At 46.3% G+C, this 19,624-nt stretch overlaps 1 protein-coding gene across 1 annotated transcript in view; it reads left to right on the top strand.

Annotated features, from left to right (window-relative positions):
* Nucleotides 1-13,273, top strand: part of LOC119333903 (cysteine-rich receptor-like protein kinase 29) — a 16,515-nt gene extending 3,242 nt beyond the window's left edge. The window contains exons 2-6 of the mRNA XM_037606625.1: nt 11,958-12,101; nt 12,209-12,473; nt 12,592-12,811; nt 12,890-13,040; nt 13,154-13,273. Coding sequence (XP_037462522.1) covers nt 11,973-12,101; nt 12,209-12,473; nt 12,592-12,811; nt 12,890-13,040; nt 13,154-13,273 — 885 coding nt within the window. The 5' untranslated portion in view covers nt 11,958-11,972. The remainder of the gene's footprint in view (nt 1-11,957; nt 12,102-12,208; nt 12,474-12,591; nt 12,812-12,889; nt 13,041-13,153) is intronic.
* The last annotated feature ends 6,351 nt before the right edge of the window (nt 13,274-19,624 follow it).

The following is a 19,624-nucleotide window of genomic DNA, read 5'->3' as shown; positions in this document are numbered from 1 at the left end:
AGCGCGCCTCCTCGTCGAAAACCACGTCTCTGGACACGTGCAGGCGCTTCATCACTGGATCATACATGCGGTACGCCTTGGACCCGATCTCATAGCCGATGAAGACCATCGGCGTGCTCCTGTCATCCAACTTGCGCAGATGTGGTCCTGCTGCCTTGACATGGCCAACGCACCCAAAGATGCGCAGGAACCTCACATCAGGCTTCCGGCCATACCACGCCTCGTACGGTGTCATGCCATCGACGGAGCGCGTGAAGCTGCGGTTGAGGATGAAAGCAGCGGTGAGCACGGCCTCCCCCCAAAACAGGTTGGGCACCTGCTTCGCCTTGAGCATGCTCCTTGCCATGCCCAGGAGCGTCTGGTTACGCCACTTGACGACGCCATTCTGCTGCGGCGTGTACGGCGCATTCAGGTGCCGCTGCACACCGCTCTTCTCGCAGTGTTTGTAGAACGTGGCCGAGGTGAACTCTCCGCCACGATCGGTGCGGAGCACACGAAGCTTGTGCCCACACTCCAGCTCGGCTGCGGCCTGGAACTTGACGATGGCGCACGCGGCTTCATCCTTCGTCTTGAGCAGCTCCACCCACATGAAGCGACTGCGATCATCGATCAGTACGAGCACGTAACGCCGCCCCCAGGTGTTGGTGGAGAGACGGGGCCGCACAGGTCACTGTGCACAAGCTCCAGTGGTGCCGTCACCCTGTACTTGGCCTTCTGTGGGAATGGAATGCGACGCTGTTTCCCTGCGAGACAGACCTCGCACAGCTCCTCGGCGTGAGCAATTTGAGGTAGCCCGCGCACCAGCTCTTTCTTGGCCATCTTCTCCAGGCCGTCGAAGTGCAGGTGGCCGAGCCGTGCGTGCCAGCGCCAGGCATCAGAGACCGCCCCCACAGCAAGGCACACTGGATGTACAGGCGTGAAGACGAGTTTGTACAGGCGATTGGTGGAGCGCGATACCTCGGCGAGGAGCTGCCCGCGATCATTGCGGATGGTGAGTACGCCACGCCGGATGTGCACATCGAACCAGCTCTCATCCAGCTGTCCCAGGCTAACCACACTGTTCTTCAGTGCAGGTATGTAGTACACCTGAGTGAACGCGTTGTGATCACTGTTGGAAATATGCCCTAGAGGCAATAATAAAAGTATTATTATATTTCAATGTTCATGATAATTGTCTTGTATTCATGCTATAACTGTATTATCCGGAAATCGTAATACACGTGTGAATACTTAGACCACACTATGTCCCTGGTAAGCCTCTAGTTGACCAGCTCGTTGTGATCAACAGATAGTCATGGTTTCCTGACTATGGACATTGGATGTCGTTGATAACGGGATCACATCATTAGGAGAATGATGTGATGGACAAGACCCAATCCTAAGCATAGCATAAAAGATCGTGTAGTTCGTTTTGCTAGAGCTTTGCAAGTGTCAAGTATCTCTTCCTACGACCATGAGATCGTGTAACTCCCGGATACCGTAAGAGTGCCTTGGGTGTACCAAACGTCACAACGTAACTGAGTGACTACAAAGGTGCATTACAGGTATCTCCGAAAGTAGCTGTTGGGTTGACACGGATCGAGACTGGGATTTGTCACTCCGTATGACGGAGAGGTATCTCTGGGCCCACTCGGTAATGCATCATCATATTGAGCTCAATGTGACCAAGGTGTTGGACACGGGATCATGCATTACGGTACGAGTAAAGTGACTTGCCGGTAACGAGACTGAACAAGGTATTGGGATACCGACGATCGAGTCTCGGGCAAGTAACGTACCGATTGACAAAGGGAATTGCATACAGGGTTTGATCGAATCCTCGACATAGTGGTTCATCCGATGACAACATCGAGGAGCATGTGGGAGCCATCATGGGTATCCAGATCCCGCTGATGGTTATTGACTGAGAGCGTCTCGGTCATGTCTGCATGTCTCCCGAACCCGTAGGGTCTACACACTTAAGGTTCGGTTACGCTAGGGTTGTAGGGATATGTATATGCAGTAACCCGAATGTTGTTCGGAGTCCCGGATGAGATCCCGGACGTCACGAGGAGTTCCGGAATGGTCCGGAGGTAAAGATTTATATATGGGAAGTCCTGTTTCGGGCATCGGGACAAGTTTCGGGGTTATCGGTATTGTACCGGGACCACCGGAAGGGTCCCGGGGGTCCACCGGGTGGGTCCACCTGCCCCGGGGGGCCACATGGGCTGTAAGGGGGTGCGCCTTGGCCTAATGGGCCAAGGGCACCAGCCCCACATAGGCCCATGCGCCTAGGGTTCAAGGGGGCAAGAGTCCTAGGAGGGTAAGGCACCTCCTAGGTGCCTTGGGGGGAGGGAAAAACCCCTTGGCCGCCGCACCCCCTAGGAGATTGGATCTCCTAGGGCCGGCCACCCCCCCTTGGCACCCCTATATATAGTGGGGGAGAGGAGGGACTTGATACCTGAACGTCTCGGCCTTTGGTTGCCTCCTTCTCCCTCCCCAACACCTCATCCACCTCCATAGTGCTTAGCGAAGCTCTGCCGGAGTACTGCAGCTCCATCAACACCACGCCGCCGTGCTGCTGCTGGTGCCATCTCCCTCAACCTCTCCTCCCTCCCTTGCTGGATCAAGAAGAGGAGACGTGGCTGTTCCGTACGTGTGTTGAACGCGGAGGTGCCGTCCGTTCGGCGCTGGTCATCGGTGATTTGGATCACGTCGAGTACGACTACATCATCACCTTGCAAGCTTCCGCACGCGATCTACAAGTGGTATGTAGATGCAAACTCTCTCCCTAGACTCGTTGTTTAGATGAACTCATAGATGGATCTTGGTGAAACCGTAGGAAAATTTTTAATTTTCTGCAACGTTCCCCAACAGTGGCATCATGAGCTAGGTCTATGCGTAGTTCTCTTTGCACGAGTAGAACACAACTTTGTTGTGGGCGTGGATTTTGTCATCTTGCTTGCCTCTACTAGTCTTTTCTTGCTCAACGGTATTGTGGGATGAAGCGGCCCGGACCAACCTTACACGTACGCTTACGTGAGACCGGTTCCACCGACTGACATGCACAAGTTGCATAAGGTGGCTGGCGGGTGTCTGTCTCTCCCACCTTAGTTGGAGCGGAATCGATGAACAGGGCCCTTATGAAGGGTAAATAGAAGTTGACAAAATCACGTTGTGGTGATTCGTAGGTAAGAAAACGTTCTTGCTAGAACCCATTTGCAGCCACGTAAAAGATGCAACAACAATTAGAGGACGTCTAACTTGTTTTTGCAGCGATTGATCATGTGATGTGATATGGCCAGAAGTTGTGATGAATGATGAATTGTGATGTATGAGATCATGTTCTTTGTAATAGGATTCACGACTTGCATGTCGATGAGTATGACAACCGGCAGGAGCCATAGGAGTTGTCATTATTTTTTATATGACCTGCGTGTCATTGAATAACGTCATGTAAACTACTTTACTTTAGTGCTAAACGTTAGTCATAGAAGTAGAAGTAGTCGTTGGCGTGACAACTTCATGAAGACACGATGATGGAGATCATGATGATGGAGATCATGGTGTCAAGCCGGTGACAAGATGATCATGGAGCCCCGAAGATGAAGATCAATGGAGCTATATGATATTGGCCATATCATGTCACAACTATAATTGCATGTGATGTTTATTATGATTTATGCATCTTGTTTACTTAGGACGACGGTAGTAAATAAGATGATCCCTTATAAAATTTCAAGAAGTGTTCTCCCCTAACTGTGCACCGTTGCTACAGTTCGTCGTTTCTAAGCACCACGTGATGATCGGGTGTGATGGATCCTTACGTTCACATACAACGGGTGTAAGACAGTTTTACACAGCGAAAACACTTAGGGTTAACTTGACGAGCCTAGCATGTGCAGACATGGCCTCGGAACACGGAGACCGAAAGGTCGAACACGAGTCGTATGGAAGATACGATCAACATGAAAATGTTCACCGACGATGACTAGTCCGTCTCACGTGATGATCGGACACGAACTAGTCGACTCGGATCGTGTAACACTTAGATGACTAAAGGGATGTCTAATCTAAGTGGGAGTTCATAATTTGATTAGAACTTTATTATCATGAACTTAGTCTAAAACCTTTGCAAATATGTCTTGTAGATCAATGGCCAACGCTAATGTCAACATGAACTTCAACGCGTTCCTAGAGAAAACCAAGCTGAAAGATGATGGCAGCAACTATACGGACTGGGTCCGGAACCTGAGGATCATCCTCATAGCTGCCAGGAAACAATATGTCCTAGAAGGACCGCTAGGTGACGCCCCCGTCCCAGAGAACCAAGACATTATGAATGCTTGGCAGTCTCGCGCTGATGATTACTCCCTCGTTCAGTGCGGCATGCTTTACAGCTTAGAACCGGGGCTCCAAAAGCGTTTTGAGCATCACGGAGCATATGAGATGTTCGAAGAGCTGAAACTAGTTTTCCAAGCTCATGCCCGGGTCGAGAGATATGATGTCTCCGACAAGTTCTACAGTTGTAAGATGGAGGAAAACAGTTCTGTCAGTGAGCACATCCTGAAGATGTCTGGGTTGCACAACCGTATGACCCAGCTGAACATTAACTTCCCGGATGAGGCGGTCATTGACAGAATCCTCCAGTCGCTCCCACCAAGCTACAAGAGCTTTGTGATGAACTACAACATGCAGGGAATGGAAAAGACCATTCCTGAAGTGTTCTCGATGCTGAAGTCAGCAGAGGCTGAAATCAAGAAAGAACATCAAGTGTTGATGGTCAATAAGACCACTAAGTTCAAGAAGGGCAAGGGTAAGAAGAACTTCAAGAAGGACGGCAAAGATGTTGCCGCACCTGGTAAGCCAGTTACCGGGAAGAAGTCAAAGAATGGACCCAAGCCTGAGACTGAGTGCTTTTATTGCAAGGGGAAGGGTCACTGGAAGCGGAACTGCCCCAAATACTTAGCGGATAAGAAGGCCGGCAACACCAAAGGTATATTTGATATACATGTGATTGATGTGTACCTTACCAGTAATCGTAGTAACTCCTGGGTATTTGATACCGGTGCCGTTGCTCATATTTGTAACTCACAGCAGGAGCTGCGGAATAAACGGAGACTGGCAAAGGACGAGGTGACGATGCGCGTCGGGAATGGTTCCAGAGTCGATGTGATCGCCGCCGGCACGCTGCCTCTACATTTACCTACGGGATTAGTTTTAAACCTCAATAATTGTTATTTAGTGCCAAGTTTGAGCATGAACATTGTATCTGGATCTCGTTTAATACGAGATGGCTACTCATTTAAGTCTGAGAATAATGGTTGTTCGATTTATATGAGAGATATGTTTTATGGTCATGCTCCGATGGTCAATGGTTTATTCTTAATGAATCTCAAGCGTAATATTACACATGTTCATAGTGTAGATGCCAAAAGATTTAAAGTTAATAACGATAGTCCCACATACTTGTGGCACTGCCGCCTTGGTCACATTGGTGTCAAGCGCATGAAGAAGCTCCATGCCGATGGACTTTTAGAGTCTCTTGATTATGAATCGTTTGACACGTGCGAACCATGCCTCTTGGGCAAAATGACCAAGACTCCGTTCTCCGGAACAATGGAGCGAGCAACCAACTTGTTGGAAATCATACATACCGATGTGTGCGGTCCAATGAGCGTTGAGGCTCGCGGAGGATATCGTTATGTTCTCACTCTCACAGATGACTTGAGTAGATATGGGTATGTCTACTTAATGAAACACAAGTCTGAGACCTTTGAAAAGTTCAAGGAATTTCAGAATGAGGTGGAGAATCAACGTGACCGAAAGATAAAATTCTTACGATCAGATCGTGGAGGAGAATACTTAGGTCACGAATTTGGTACACACTTAAAGAAATGTGGAATCGTTTCACAGCTCACGCCGCCTGGAACACCTCAACGAAACGGTGTGTCCGAACGTCGTAATCGCACTCTATTGGATATGGTGCGGTCTATGATGTCTCTTACCGATTTACCGCTATCATTTTGGGGATACACTCTAGAGACAGCTACATTCACTTTAAATAGGGCACCGTCTAAATCCGTTGAGACGACACCGTATGAATTATGGTTTGGAAAGAAACCTAAGCTGTCGTTTCTAAAAGTTTGGGGATGCGAAGCTTATGTCAAGAAACTTCAACCTGAAAAGCTCGAACCCAAGTCGGAAAAATGCGTATTCATAGGATACCCTAAGGAAACTATAGGGTATACCTTCTACTTAAGATCCGAAGGCAAGATCTTTGTTGCCAAGAACGGATGCTTTCTGGAAAAAGAGTTTCTCTCGAAAGAAGTAAGTGGGAGGAAAGTAGAACTCGATGAAGTACTACCTCTTGAGCGGGATAGTGACGCAGCACAGGAAACCGTTCTTGTGATGCCCACACCAACTGAAGAGGAAAACCATGATAATGATCAAGGTACTTCGGATCAAGTTACTGCTGAACTTCGTAGGTCCACAAGGACACGTTCCGCACCAGAGTGGTACGGCAACCCTGTCCTGGAAATCATGTTGTTAGACAACAATGAACCTTCGAACTATGAAGAAGCAATGGCGGGCCCGGATTCCAACAAATGGCTTGAAGCCATGAAATCCGAGATAGAATCCATGTATGAAAACAAAGTATGGACTTTGACAGACTTGCCCGATGATCGGCGAGCGATAGAAAACAAATGGATCTTTAAGAAGAAGACGGACGCGGATGGTAATGTTACCATCTATAAAGCTCGACTTGTCGCTAAGGGTTATCGACAGGTTCAAGGGATTGACTACGACGAGACATTCTCTCCTGTAGCGAAGCTAAAGTCCGTTCGAATCATGTTAGCAATTGCCGCATACTATGATTATGAGATATGGCAGATGGACGTCAAAACAGCATTCCTTAACGGGCATCTTAAGGAAGAACTGTATATGATGCAGCCGGAAGGTTTTGTCGATCCTCGGAACGCTAACAAAGTATGCAAGCTCCAGCGATCCATTTATGGACTGGTGCAAGCATCTCGGAGTTGGAACATTCGCTTTGATGAGATGATCAAAGCGTTTGGGTTTATGCAGACTTATGGAGAAGCCTGCGTTTACAAGAAAGTGAGTGGGAGCTCTGTAGCATTTCTCATATTATATGTAGATGACATACTCCTGATGGGAAATGATATAGAATTTCTGGACAGCATAAAGGCCTACTTGAATAAGTGTTTTTCAATGAAGGACCTTGGAGAAGCTGCTTATATATTAGGCATCAAGATCTATAGAGATAGATCGAGACGCCTCATAGGTCTTTCACAAAGCACATACCTTGATAAGATTTTGAAGAGATTCAGAATGGATCAGTCCAAGAAGGGGTTCTTGCCTATGTTACAAGGTATGAGACTGAGCTCAGCTCAGTCACCGACCACGGCAAAAGATAAAGAAGAGATGAGTGTCATCCCCTATGCTTCAGCCATAGGATCTATTATGTATGCCATGCTGTGCACCAGACCCGATGTAAACCTTGCCGTAAGTTTGGTAGCAAGATACCAAAGTAATCCCGGCAAGGAACACTGGACAGCGGTCAAGAATATCCTGAAGTACCTGAAAAGGACAAAGGACATGTTTCTCGTTTATGGAGGAGACGAAGAGCTCGTCGTAAAGGGTTACGTCGACGCTAGCTTCGACTCGGATCCGGATGACTCTAAGTCACAAACCGGATACGTGTATATGTTGAATGGTGGAGCAGTAAGCTGGTGCAGCTGCAAGCAGAGCGTCGTGGCGGGATCTACGTGTGAAGCGGAGTACATGGCAGCCTCGGAGGCAGCACATGAAGCGATTTGGGTGAAGGAGTTCATCACCGACCTAGGAGTCATACCCAATGCGTCGGAGCCGATCAAACTCTTCTGTGACAACACTGGAGCTATTGCCCTCGCAAAGGAGCCCAGGTTTCACAAAAAGACTAGGCACATCAAGCGTCGTTTCAACTCCATCCGTGAAAATGTTCAAGATGGAGACATAGAGATTTGCAAAGTGCACACGGATCTGAATGTCGCAGATCCGCTGACTAAACCTCTCTCGCGTGCAAAACATGATCAACACCAGAACTCTATGGGTGTTCGATTCATCACAATGTAACTAGATTAGTGACTCTAGTGCAAGTGGGAGACTGTTGGAAATATGCCCTAGAGGCAATAATAAAAGTATTATTATATTTCAATGTTCATGATAATTGTCTTGTATTCATGCTATAACTGTATTATCCGGAAATCGTAATACACGTGTGAATACTTAGACCACACTATGTCCCTGGTAAGCCTCTAGTTGACCAGCTCGTTGTGATCAACAGATAGTCATGGTTTCCTGACTATGGACATTGGATGTCGTTGATAACGGGATCACATCATTAGGAGAATGATGTGATGGACAAGACCCAATCCTAAGCATAGCATAAAAGATCGTGTAGTTCGTTTTGCTAGAGCTTTGCAAGTGTCAAGTGTCTCTTCCTACGACCATGAGATCGTGTAACTCCCGGATACCGTAAGAGTGCCTTGGGTGTACCAAACGTCACAACGTAACTGGGTGACTACAAAGGTGCATTACAGGTATCTCCGAAAGTAGCTGTTGGGTTGACACGGATCGAGACTGGGATTTGTCACTCCGTATGACGGAGAGGTATCTCTGGGCCCACTCGGTAATGCATCATCATATTGAGCTCAATGTGACCAAGGTGTTGGACACGGGATCATGCATTACGGTACGAGTAAAGTGACTTGCCGGTAACGAGACTGAACAAGGTATTGGGATACCGACGATCGAGTCTCGGGCAAGTAACGTACCGATTGACAAAGGGAATTGCATACAGGGTTTAATCGAATCCTCGACATAGTGGTTCATCCGATGACAACATCGAGGAGCATGTGGGAGCCATCATGGGTATCCAGATCCCGCTGATGGTTATTGACTGAGAGCGTCTCGGTCATGTCTGCATGTCTCCCGAACCCGTAGGGTCTACACACTTAAGGTTCGGTTACGCTAGGGTTGTAGGGATATGTATATGCAGTAACCCGAATGTTGTTCGGAGTCCCGGATGAGATCCCGGACGTCACGAGGAGTTCCGGAATGGTCCGGAGGTAAAGATTTATATATGGGAAGTCCTGTTTCGGGCATCGGGACAAGTTTCGGGGTTATCGGTATTGTACCGGGACCACCGGAAGGGTCCCGGGGGTCCACCGGGTGGGTCCACCTGCCCCGGGGGGCCACATGGGCTGTAAGGGGGTGCGCCTTGGCCTAATGGGCCAAGGGCACCAGCCCCACATAGGCCCATGCGCCTAGGGTTCAAGGGGGCAAGAGTCCTAGGAGGGTAAGGCACCTCCTAGGTGCCTTGGGGGGAGGGAAAACCCCCTTGGCCGCCGCACCCCCTAGGAGATTGGATCTCCTAGGGCCGGCCACCCCCCCTTGGCACCCCTATATATAGTGGGGGAGAGGAGGGACTTGATACCTGAACGTCTCGGCCTTTGGTTGCCTCCTTCTCCCTCCCCAACACCTCATCCACCTCCATAGTGCTTAGCGAAGCTCTGCCGGAGTACTGCAGCTCCATCAACACCACGCCGTCGTGCTGCTGCTGGTGCCATCTCCCTCAACCTCTCCTCCCTCCCTTGCTGGATCAAGAAGAGGAGACGTGGCTGTTCCGTACGTGTGTTGAACGCGGAGGTGCGTCCGTTCGGCGCTGGTCATCGGTGATTTGGATCACGTCGAGTACGACTACATCATCACCTTGCAAGCTTCCGCACGCGATCTACAAGTGGTATGTAGATGCAAACTCTCTCCCTAGACTCGTTGTTTAGATGAACTCATAGATGGATCTTGGTGAAACCGTAGGAAAATTTTTAATTTTCTGCAACGTTCCCCAACAATCACCCGTCTCGGCGGCGAACACCACCGTCCCACGGCCGCAGATCTTCACCATTGATTCGTCAGCGAAGCGCACCGTGCCAGACACTGACCTGTCCAGCTCCGTGAAGGACTCCAGGGAGCCTGTCATGTGATTCGTGGCTCCAGTGTCGAGGAACCACGACTGCCGCCCCTGATCGCCATCGAGGGAGGGCGTGATGACGGCCTTCTCTTCGTTCAGAAAGACTTGGCCGCCGTTGTGCACCGCAGAGTTGCACGACGCGGTCACCAGTGTTGATGCAGGGGTGGCCGCGTGATCTATGCCCTCGCGCACTTCCTCGACACACGCCATCATGAGGCCAGGACCGCCGTCCTCCTCTGCCTCGGCGAGGTTTGCGGCCACCGGCACCGGTGCTGCACCTGCCTTGGCAGCCTCGTCGCGTTTCTTTTTGCGGCAGTCTTTGGCCCAGTGGCCTTTCTTGCGGCAGTAACGGCACTGGTCCTTGTCCACGCCTTGAGCCAAGCCAGGCGGAGTCGAGGTAGGACGCGGCTGGCCGCTCCTCTTGCCGCGGTCGTCGTTCTTGACGCCAGAACCACCGCCACGGGGCTGGCGCTTGCGTGCCTCCCACTGTTCCTCAGTGAGGAGCAGCTGCCCGCCTGCGGAGCCGCTGCCCTGGTCTCCATCCATGCGCTCCTTGATCGCGCGCAGATGGCCCGTGACCTCCTCGACAGTCAACGATGCAGGGTCGAGGAGGGTTTCCATCGAGAAGGCGATCTGTGCAAAACGCGAAGGAACAACTGAAAGGAATTTTCTCACTATTTTCTCTTCGTCGACGGCGTTCCCGAGTGAACGCAGTGCAGCGGCGAGGTTGGAGATGCGGATGGCGAAATCCTGGATCTTCTCGCCGTCCGTGAACACCACGGTTTCGAACTCAGTTCGCAGACGCCGCAGTCGTTCGTCGCGCACGCGATCAGGTCCTTGGTACTGGACCCGGATCGCCTCCCACGCTGCTTTGGCCGATCCCTTCCCGATCAACATGCAGTGCATGTCGGCCGGCGTCGATCGGAGCAGCGCCGCCAGGGTCTTCTTGTCGTCGACGCGAGGGACGGTGTCGTCCTCGATCGCGTCCCAGAGCGACGCGGCCTGAAGGTTTACCTCCATGACCATCGCCCAGTGCGTGTACCCGCCACGCGTCAGCATCGGGAACTGCAGGTTTGCGCCGGAGCCACTGCTGGACTCGCGCACGACCTGCTGCACGACCACCTCGCCGCCACCACGTCGAACTCTACTCCTGCCGCGGGTGGGCGAGCGCCGTCGCTGTTTCGCGGGTGGAGGAGTGCGCGACTGGCGCGGCGCGCCGCTCTGCAACATGGCCACAGGATCTAGCGCGCCGCTCTGATGCCAATTGTCTCCCTAAACTCTAGCTCGAAAGAGAGAGAGAGAGAGAGAGAGAGAGAGAGAGAGAGAGAGAGAGGGGATTCTGAGAGGAAGAACACACAGTTTTTGTGCTGCGCTCAACACCTGCAGCTTTTCTGTTTTGCTCTTCTTATTCATCAAGAGTACACCAACGTGCCCGAGCAACGTGCTCCACTACTGACCACGTCCATCCCCATGATCCGAGCTTCGTGCTGGGCCTACTACGACTGAGCCAAGGCGCACGAGACGCAACCAATTGGCGAGAAAAAAACGCTAACAGAAAAACGACTAGCTACTGTTGAAACTGAACGTGTCTAGCGACTCTTATCTGAAGAAAACAAACTAAATTCAGAGAAGGCCGAGGGAGACAAGGGTTTAACCAACACAATTCCTTATTGTCTTCTGATGATACATATATCTGCTTTGTAAAGGTTAGAGTAAAGGAAATGGCAGTTTTCACCCCTAAAATACTTATCACACTGCTTTACCCAATTAAAATTGTTGTCACATTTTCACATTCGTGACACTACTAACCCTTTTTATACTACCTGCTACGTTTGAGAAATTTATCACATTTTACTCCCTAACTTTGCATTTATGAGACTAGCTACCCCTTATGCATCTGCCTACACATGCACTTACCATGTCCTGAAATTTTCTGTGGTACTAGGAGATATAGAATACAATGCTGAACGGATTACAACACACAAGTGGGGCGACATCACCATTCTCGTTCGAGTTGTTAAGACAGATTACTGATAATTTTTCCGATGACCGCATAATTGGTCATGGTACATATGGAGTGGTTTACAAGGTATCATTGTTACTTGCTTCTTTATATTTGGGAATTCTGTTTTATCAAACAAGACGGCCGCTAGTTACAAGAGCCCATGCACGATATTAATAAGAGATCTTTAACAGGGAGTATTGGATAACGGGGAAAAGATTGCTGTGAAGAAGCTTAAATACATGCCTCCAGAATACGACAGCGATAAGCAGTTTGAGAATGAGTGCACTAACCTCATGAGAGTCCAACATCACAATATCGTGCGGTTAGTTGGCTACTGTCATGAAACACGGCGTGAATATGTTGAACACGGTGGAAAATACATTTTTGCTAGCGAGGACAAACGAGTTCTCTGCTTTGAATACTTGCTGGGTGGAAGCCTTGACAAACACGTCTCTGGTAAGATTGTGATTCACTTGGACAATATTATGGTGCAGAAAGAGAAATACTTGTTTCCCCTAATCTATGATCTATTTTAATTAATCTCTTCATTTACTTTTTGGTAATACACCTGCAGACGAGTCATGCAAACTTGATTGGAACACGTGTTACAAAATAATTAAGGGAGTCTCTGAGGGTTTAAATCATCTTCATAATGATTCCATTTTCCATTTGGACTTGAAACCAGCGAATATATTGCTGGACAGCAACATGATGCCCAAAATTGGCGATTTTGGTTTATCAAGATTCTTTCCGTCAACAGAAACATACACCACAACAACATGTTATGGAACACTGTGAGTTCATACCTACCGAGAAGTAATCAACTTCTATATAATTTCCTTACAGAAGTAATTGTATTTGATACCATGCAGCGGATACATACCACCAGAACACATCAACAACCATCAAATCTCGCCAAAATATGATGTATTCAGTTTGGGTGTTATAATTATACAAATAATGGCAGGACGCAAAGGCTACAATGATCATGGAGATACTACTTCACTCAAATTCATTGAGTCTGTAAGAAAATAATCTCTGAATCGTGATCACTTGCTTTTCCATATAAAGTTACGCCATGACTTACTCTTGCTCTCTAGGGATGCAACACGTGAACATTTCGTTTCATTTTGCAGGTATGTGAGAAGTGGCAAAAAAGGGTACATGCAACGATGTGGTCACACATATTACAAAAAGGCTGCACCTGCCCACGATGGTCGATGAAGCAGCAGGTCGGACCGAAGTTGCGCGTGTGATCGAAGTCATCGACATCGATCGGGTCGATGTAGATAGGAGCGTGTGGGCGTAGGTGCTTGTCGGTGTCTTGGCGTAGATGTGTGAGCCCGAAGCAGATGATGTGCACGGGCCGCTGACACGTCGTGGCCCTGCCTAGATGGAGGCCCGTACCCATGTGTTGACATGGCCGGATCTGCTTTTTTTTTGTCGATGGAGTTCTCGATGGCGCTCGCTGGTGCAGTTTCGATCTTGAAGCCGGCCACATGCAGCGGCGTCGGCGCGTGATCGAGACAATCGTGGCACCTGATCGCCGCCAAATCTTTCACTGATTTTCACCGGAACATGAGGGCTATAGAATTTATTTGGTGGCTAAAGAAGATTAATCTACTAAGAAAATTGGAAAATCGGAATTGATCTAATCTATGAGGCTGATCTAATCTTTAATTGATCGGGTGTCGCGCCTCGGGGGAGAGGAGATTAATCTCCCCGGGGACGGCACGCTGCGGAAGTGATGGGAAGGCCTAGGATCGGCGTGTGAGACTAACCGCTCTAATACCATACTAAAAATATAGGATGCTAATATTTGTGTGTTGTATTGATGTGACCCTCATGGGGATTATATAGGTGTACAAGACTTAGAGGGCAAGAAGCCTATGACTTGGAGTACAAGATGATATGTAGAATCCTAGTCTATCTCTAGTCCTATACACATTCTAACATAGTGGTCCATTGCAAATATTTCTCCAGCTGCGCTATATATTTTCAAAGCAGATGACTACTCCCTCCGTCCGCGAATAAGTGTATATCTAGCTTTTGTCTTAAGTCAAAGTTTTAAAATTTTGACCAACTTTATAGACAAAAATAGCAGCATTTATGGCACTAAATTAGTATCACTAGATTCGAGTTAAAATGTGCTTTCATGATATATCAATTTGATGTCATATATGCTACTAGTGCTTTCTATAAACTTGATCAAAATTTTAAAACTTTAACTTAAGACAAAAGGTAGAAATACACTTATTCGCGGACGGAGTGAATATTTCTAAATCGCCAGAAGGGTCATTTTGAAATTGTTTGTCATGGTACATTAATGAATCACTTCTTCTTCGATACAACCCCCCTAAATATATCAACGGACGAGATCTGTTAATACCCCTTCATAATAAAGGGTAGGATGGTCTTTCCAGAAAATACTCGTGAAGATATTTCTGAGTCCGCCTTGGGCCGGCCCATTAGTGAGTATGTACTGTAGCAAGGTTCGAAAATCCAAAAATAATCTTCTGCCTGTTAGGCTTCGAACTCAGGACCTCAGGTGGAGGTGACCTTGCTAATACCACCAGATCAAACACGATTTGCTGATACAATTGCAGCGCAGTTTCTTATGACCTAACTGGACATATTATAGGAGTTTTTCTCTTAGAAATACTGTCACAGAACAAATTGATACTGTACAACCTGGATGGACACTGTAGCGACCAACACGGGGCATTGTAGCTAAATCGTTTTTTATAGCTCAACAAAAAGTAATGTGTTTTTAATCTTTTGGAATTTTTTTAAAACATGAATATTTTTTACAAATGAAACATTTTCCAAAATTTGAACTTCTTAGGGAAACGTGGGTTTTTCTTTCAAATGTGCGATTTTTTATGAAAAATAATTTGATTTTATCAATATTTTTCAAATTTAAGAACATTCTTTTCAGAATTGTAAACATTCTTGTGAAACTGCAAACATATGTTTTCCAAAATTACAATAAATTATCAAACGTATGAATATTTTCTTGAAAGCACGAACAATTTATAAATTTTCGAACATTTCTTTTCAAAATGCCACTACTTTTTCAAATTTGTGAGCTTTATTCGAAAATGCAAACATTTTCTCAAATTTATGAATATTTTTCAACCATACTAACATTATCTGAAAACAATTTTCAATTTCTAGGGCCTAAGCATTTTTTATTTTCGATTTTTTCCGTTTTCCTCTCTTTTTGTTAATTCATTTTTCTACTTTTGAACTTTATTATTCTTTGTGAACTTGTTCAAAAATTTGAAAAATTGTTTGGTATAACATAAAATATTATTTTTAATTTCGAAAAAGGTTCAGAAATTTCATAAATCTTCAGTTTTTGAATTGTTTTGTTCACAAATTTAATAAATGTATGTGTTTCAGAAAAGTTATTATTTTTTTTAAAGTATGTGGTTTGCCATTTTGTTCGAAATTTCCATCAGATTTTCGTAATATCTTAACAATTTTGGAAAAAGTTTTCTAGTTTGTAACATTGTCATACACACTTTGTAATTCCAAAATTGTTGATAAATTTCAAGAAATTTCTAGGACAAAAGAAAAATGTTTGTGTTGATTGTAAATGACATAAATTACAAATACACTCATCTAAACTTGTAAGGCCATGGATAAATGATCCCAGCTTCTTGTAACATCCTGGCACGTGCATATGAGGCATCCATGCTACGTTCGAACAACTTCCGACACTATTTACATGTTGTGGCGCGTCTGACCATTTATGGGCCTAGTTTCACCGAGAAAACTCCAGAAAATGCAAAACTTTTCAAAAATGTAAATAACTTGGCATGGTGCCTTAAATTGGTTGTAGAAGCTGGTGGAATAGATTTGTCATTTAACGGATATCGAAAAACAATGAGCTTTCAAAAAGACCCTTCTGGCCTAAGCGAACACCCTCCGTTGAACATAGTCTTTTTTGGCATCTTTGAAATGAACCCCACTTTTGCAAGAAGGTAGGCACATACCTAGTTCGGACGATTTTCGGTAACACGTCCGGCCATTTATCGTCCTTTTTAACCAAAAAAAACTTCAGAAAATGCAAAACTGATTGAAAACACAAACAATTTTGCATGGTGCCTTGAATATTGGTCATACAAGCCCATGAAAAAATGGGGTCATTTCAAGAAAAATACAAAACTTGTCAAAAAACCCAAGCAACTTGGCTTGGTGCTTTGAATTGGTTATACAAGACCATGAAAAAAAAATTTGGGGGCATGGATGCCGACGATGGGCATGCCACCTGCTGGCAAAAGTTAGGGTCATTTCAAGAATGTCCAAAAAACACCATGTCCCACGTAGCATGTCCGAGTAGGCATCCATGCCAGGTTCGATGGAAAAGGATATTTAAAATCATGATTTATATATGTACTTAAAACTCTTATTTTAAGTTTTTAACATAACTAATAAATACAAAATTATAGAACTGAAAACAGTAAATGCTTTCCTAAAGCATAGGAAACATAATTTAAAGTAGTTACTTAAAACTGTTATTTTGGCATTTCAATTTTTTTAAGAAAAGAAAATGAAATCTTAGGCCTTGCCCAACTAAGCGACGTCATCCTCCGGTCGGGCGCCTATTGGAATTTGTTCATAATTAAAAAATGAATCTATTTTAAATAAATATTGTTCCCAAGTTGAAAAAATATTCGGGAAAATTTACAACACTTTTTTGACATCATGTGTTGTTTGCATTTCTGAAAAATCTTTTGGAATTTAAATTTGTATTCCTGTTCAAATGTTTGTCTTCACAATTTTGTTCGTGCTTTTCCAAAAACTATTCATGTTTTGATATTCTGAACAATTTTTTAAACACACGAATATTTTTTGAAGTTACATTGCAATTTTCGAAAATGCAAATATTTTTTAATTTATGAACCAAATTTGGAAATAAAAAACGTTTTGAAAATTTGAACAGCATTTTGAAAGCGCAACCATTTTTTGAAAAATAAAGAAGAAATGTAACAGGAAAAAAACTATGGAAAAAGGAACCGGTTCACAAAGTGTTCCTAAAACCTTTTTAAAATTCCTAACCCTTCTGTTACTTAAAGCTCTGGCTTTACATTTTTCACCGAAGGCTTGTTATTCCAGTGGTTGTGGATAATAGTTTATGATTTAGGTGGTCACGGGTTCGACTCCCAGATCGTTCTATCCTTTTTTTGATATATTTGTCATCACATGTACCGCAAATGGACCGACCCAAGTGAGCGTATACGTACATATAAAAGTAGATACAAATTGTCAAAAGTTCATAGTACCCTTTATACGTTTTATGAGGGGGTTGTACCGAAACGGAACTCAAAGAAAATTGGTGAGTCAACTCCTGTGTGTGCGTGTGATTGTTTGTGTCTCTAGTAATGAGTTACCTGCTGCTATTGGCAACTTGAAGCATCTTCGGTGCCTTCAAATCTCGAGAGCTTCACCTTTCAAGAGTCTCCCCGCCGAGTTCTGTCGGCTCTATAATCTGCAGATTCTACATCTACAGAAATGCATTCTAGAAAGCTTGCCAGATGACTTAAGTAGTCTGATATGCTTACAGAGATTTGAATCAGATGGATTTCAATGCAATTCAAGGTCTAGAAGTTTTCGGGAAGAAGAACTTTATTATGAAGCGACTGTTGATCTAGCCACTGATGAGCAGGGGCGAGGATTTAGGTTGATGAAGAATATGAACAACCTTGGTCACTTGAAGATAAATAATATCAGCAAGCTAAGCAAGGAATCAAGGATCATGCAGTAGAAGCCCAACTACAGAATAAGCATTATCTTGATATGCTTAACCTGTCATGGTCTAGGTTGAATTCATCTCAAGAGGACAATGCAATGACATAGAGGTGCTTCTATTAGATAATGAGCAACTAGCTTTACTGAGGGCCCATGGCCAGTACATATACAGATGTGCTAAAGTGCAGAAAAGCCCCTTATACAATGGGGATGAGCACACTGAACTATACACATCTAACACACACACCCCCCTCAAACTCATGGTGGATCAACAACACTGAGTTTGGAGAGGAAAAATCCATCCCGTGCTCGAGTCTGTGCCTTCGCGAAGAAGTCAGCCAACTGTAACTCCGAGGGCACATAGTGAAGGGCGAGAGTCTGATCCTGCACAGCAGCGCGCACAAAGTGGGCATCCACACCGATGTGTTTGGTGAGCTCATGCTTCACCGAGTCACGCACAATACTGATAGCACCGGTGCTGTCAGACAGTAGAGGAGTGGAGGTAGTAGCAGCACACCAAAATCCTCAAGTAACCACCGTAACCAGATCACCTCAGCAGTCAACATAGCCATGGCTCGCAACTCAGCCTCTATGCTCGAGCGAGAAACTGCAGTCTGCTTCTTTGTCTTCCAGGAAATAAGAGGGCCACCAAGAAAGACACAGTAAGCAGACAGCGAGCGTCGATCAGAGGGATCACTGGCCCAGGTAGCATCAGAGTAGGCCTGGAGCTCAAGAGAGCTGGAGCAGGGAAAGAAAAAGCGCTGAGAGATCGTGCCACGAAGATATCGTAGAACACGGAGAAGATGACTATAGTGGACAGAGGTGGGGGCTGAAACAAACTGACTCAGGATATGGACAGGATAGGAGATGTCAGGACGCGTAATGGCAAGATAGACAAGACTGCCAACAAGGTGACGATAGCGAGTGGGATTAGGAAGAGGGTCACCATCAGAGGCACGAAGCTGAACGTTGAGCTCCATAGGAGTCACAACTGTACGCTCATCACCAAGAGCAGCGCGAGCAAGAAGATCCTGAATATATTTTTCTTGGGAGATGTAAAAGCCATCAGAGGTCGAGGAGATCTCAATCCCAAGAAAGTAGCGAAGTGGACCAAGATCAGTCATGAGAAACTGATCGCGAAGGCGCTTAACAAAGGCAATATAGTCAAGGTCGTCACCAGTGATGATCATGTCATCAACATAGAGGAGGAGGAGAGTCCGACCACGAGGAGTCGTGTGAACAAACAACAAGGGATCATGATCACTGGGTAAGAAACCTGCTGCAGTCACCACAGAGGCGAAGCGCTCAAACCAGGCGCGAGGGGCATGTTTAAGACCATAGAGGGAGCGGCGAAGTCGACAGACCATACCATCACGAGCGTAGTACCCCGGTGGTGGCTGCATATAAACCTTCTCACGCAACTCGTCATTGAGAAAAGCGTTCTGAACATCAAGTTGAGAGATAGACCACTGGCGAACAGAAGCCACTGCAAGAAGAGTGTGAACAGTGGTCATGTGGGCCACAGGAGCGAATGTCTCATCATAATCGTGCCCCTGCTCCTGCTGAAAACCACGGGCCACAAGACGAGCTTTGTAGCGCTCAAGAGAACCATCGGAGTGAGTCTTAACCTTGTAGACCCACTTGCAGGTGATGGGATGGACAGCGGAAGGAAGGGGAACCAGATCCCATGTGCCAGAGCGCTCAAGAGCAACAAGCTCTTCGGCCATCGCAAGTTGCCATTCAGGCTGAGTCATGGCAGTTCGGTAGGAAGTTGGCTCAGCAATAGCAGAGAGACCATACCGATCAGGGGAGTAGCGATCAGGCGGGGGGCGAGGCCGAGCACGAAGGTT

Source organism: Triticum dicoccoides, chromosome 7A (assembly GCF_002162155.2).
Source record: "Triticum dicoccoides isolate Atlit2015 ecotype Zavitan chromosome 7A, WEW_v2.0, whole genome shotgun sequence".
NCBI classification, from domain to species: domain Eukaryota; kingdom Viridiplantae; phylum Streptophyta; class Magnoliopsida; order Poales; family Poaceae; genus Triticum; species Triticum dicoccoides.
This window is presented reverse-complemented; position numbering and strand designations above follow the sequence as displayed.